General features: G+C 47.1%; 1 protein-coding gene across 1 annotated transcript in view; it reads right to left on the reverse strand.

The window, feature by feature from the left end:
• ACAA2 (acetyl-CoA acyltransferase 2) overlaps nucleotides 1-2,664 on the reverse strand; it is a 22,036-nt gene that overhangs the window by 5,340 nt on the left and 14,032 nt on the right. Inside the window, exon 5 of the mRNA XM_015410679.1 lies at nucleotides 1,703-1,878. Within this exon, the coding sequence (XP_015266165.1) occupies nucleotides 1,703-1,878 (176 nt within the window). The remainder of the gene's footprint in view (nucleotides 1-1,702; nucleotides 1,879-2,664) is intronic.

A 2,664-nucleotide genomic window follows, 5' to 3' on the forward strand; every position in this document is an offset into this window, starting at 1 on the left:
TCCGCCCCCTTCCTTAAAGGGCCAGCCCCACAAGGTTCCCTTCTGAAAATGGCAAGGGAAGGGTAGGGGGTGTTTTTGCATTTCATTTATGTCTGAGGTGGCTGTTGCGGGGGGTGTTTGTGCTGCATTTAATTAAATTTATTATTAGTATTATTGTCTTTACTATTACTTAAAAGTACAGTTGTTTAGCGGCAGACAGAATGAAAATGGCAGTCCCACCAGAAAATATTTGCCCCAGAAGCCACAAAATCCTGTCTTGGTCTGAAAGCACCCTAAGTCTGTAAGTCTACTGCAACAATTATTGTAGGTATCAAACTGCTTTACTGCATTGCCTTCGATCATTGTCATTCTAGTTTCTGCATGGTTTATAGTATACTGTGCCCTAAACGGGGGGTCCTATTACTTAAAAGTACAGTTGTTTAGCGGCAGACAGAATGAAAATGGCAGTCCCACCAGAAAATATTTGCCCCAGAAGCCACAAAATCCTGGCTTGGTCTGAAAGCACTCTAAGTCTGTAAGTCTACTGCAACAATTATTGTAGGTATCAAACTGCTTTACTGCATTGCCTTTGATCATTGTCATTTTAGTTTCTGCATGGTTTATAGTATACTGTGCCCTAAACGGGGGGTCCCCAACCTTTCGGAGCCTGCAGGAACCTTTGGAATTCTGCCATAAGGTGGTGGGGTGCAACCACAAAACGGCTGCTGGAGGAGGTGGAACCAGCCACAAACTGTTAGGGAGTGAGGTTATACATTACTCCAATAGCAAGATTTCAGGCAGAAGCTGTTTAACAGGATGCCTCTGATCGTTTTACAGCGTCTGATTGCATCATTTTATATTCTGTAATCCACTCTCAGCAAGAAAGGAGGGCTATAAATGAATAAATATTGGACTACACTGTACTACATTATGTGAATGTAGTATTTTGGATGTTTGTGCCCTGTTGTTTTGGCATATTTTCAAGAAGAACAAGAAGAGAAGAGATTGGATTTATATCCCGCCCTTCACTTGGCGTCTCAGAGCGGCTTACAAACTCCTTTCCCTTCCCCTCCCCACAACAGACACCCTGTGAGACGGGTGGGGCTGAGAGAGCTCTGACAGAAACTGCTCTTTTTTCAAGGACAGCTCTTATCAGAACCATGGTTACACTGAAGGACACTACCTATAAAAGATGACCTGGAAGCTTAAGGTATCTGAAATCAAAGCATTATGTGACTGTAGTATTTTGGATGTTTGTGCCCTGTTGTTTCGGCATATTTTCAAGAAGAACAAGAAGAGAAGAGATTGGATTTATATCCCGCCCTTCACTTGGCGTCTCAGAGCGGCTTACAAACTCCTTTCCCTTCCCCTCCCCACAACAGACACCCTGTGAGACGGGTGGGGCTGAGAGAGCTCTGACAGAAACTGCTCTTTTTTCAAGGACAGCTCTTATCAGAACCATGGCTTGCCCAAGGTCATCCAGCCAGGTGCAAGAGGAGGAGTGGGGAATCAAACCCGGTTCTCCCAGATTAGAGTCCGTGCACTTAACCACGACACCAAACTTTTTTTTAAAAGTTGAAATCCAGTTTCAGCCCTGGGGACAAGGTTGCACAGAAATCCTAAACAACTAAGGGAAAGATTACTTAGGGACTCAGGAACATTTTCACTTCTAAGACCCAAGCAGATTGTCCCCCAGCTTAAAGTTCCAAACCCTGTGGCTCACCGAGGCGTTTCCGGCAGTGACAGTCCCATCTTTCTTGAATACCGTAGGGAGCTTTCCCAACTGCTCCACTGTCGTCTCTGGTCGGGGATGTTCATCTCGATCCATACTCTGTTTCCCCTTCTTGGTTTTCACTTCAATCGGTGCCATCTCCGCCTTGAAGTAACCTGCTTCGTGAGCTGTAACACAAAACGGCCGGCACCAAAAAGGTCAGGGGAGAGAAACAAAAAATAGATATCAGTAAGTGACGAACACTTCGATGGGCCAGGTGAGCCTGATCTCGTCAGATCTCAGAAGCTAAGCAGGATCGGTCCTGGTTAGAACTTGGATGGGAGACCACCAAGGAAGTCTAGGGTTGCTCCGTAGATGCAAGCAAGAAGAAGAAGAAGAAGAAGAAGAGATTGGATTTATACCCCGCCCTTCACTCGGAGTCTCAGAGCGGCTTACAAACACCTTTCCCTTCCCCTCCCCACAACAGACACCCTGGGAGGTAGGTGGGGCTGAGAGAGCTCTGACAGAACTGCCCTTGAGAGAACAGCTTTGACAGAACTATAGCTTGCCCAAGCAGCTGCAAGTGGAGGTGTGGGGAATCAAACCTGGTTCTCCCAGATTAGAGTCCACACACTTAACCACTACACCAAACTGGCACTACACCAAACTGGCAATGCCACACCACCTCTGTTATTCTCTTGCCTTGAAAATCCTATGAGGTTGCTGTAAGTTAGCTGCAACTTGACAGTGCTTTACACACCTGCAAGTGATTAACGTGACCTGCAATTCTGAGGTGAATGAGGAACAGAGGCCCACGTACACGGTGGTGTTTGGTTCAGTCCAGGGGTCATTCCCTGCAGGAGCGCACAGGAGCGGAGCTCCAGCAGTAAAGAGCCCAGGGGGCAGGCACATGGAACAAGCCCTGCCCCCTGCTCCCAGCAGCCCTCAGTCAGAGCAAGAAGCAGCCAGGTAAG

This window comes from Gekko japonicus, unplaced genomic scaffold, assembly GCF_001447785.1.
Source record: "Gekko japonicus isolate JY-2015 unplaced genomic scaffold, Gekko_japonicus_V1.1 scaffold5719, whole genome shotgun sequence".
Lineage (NCBI taxonomy): Eukaryota > Metazoa > Chordata > Lepidosauria > Squamata > Gekkonidae > Gekko > Gekko japonicus.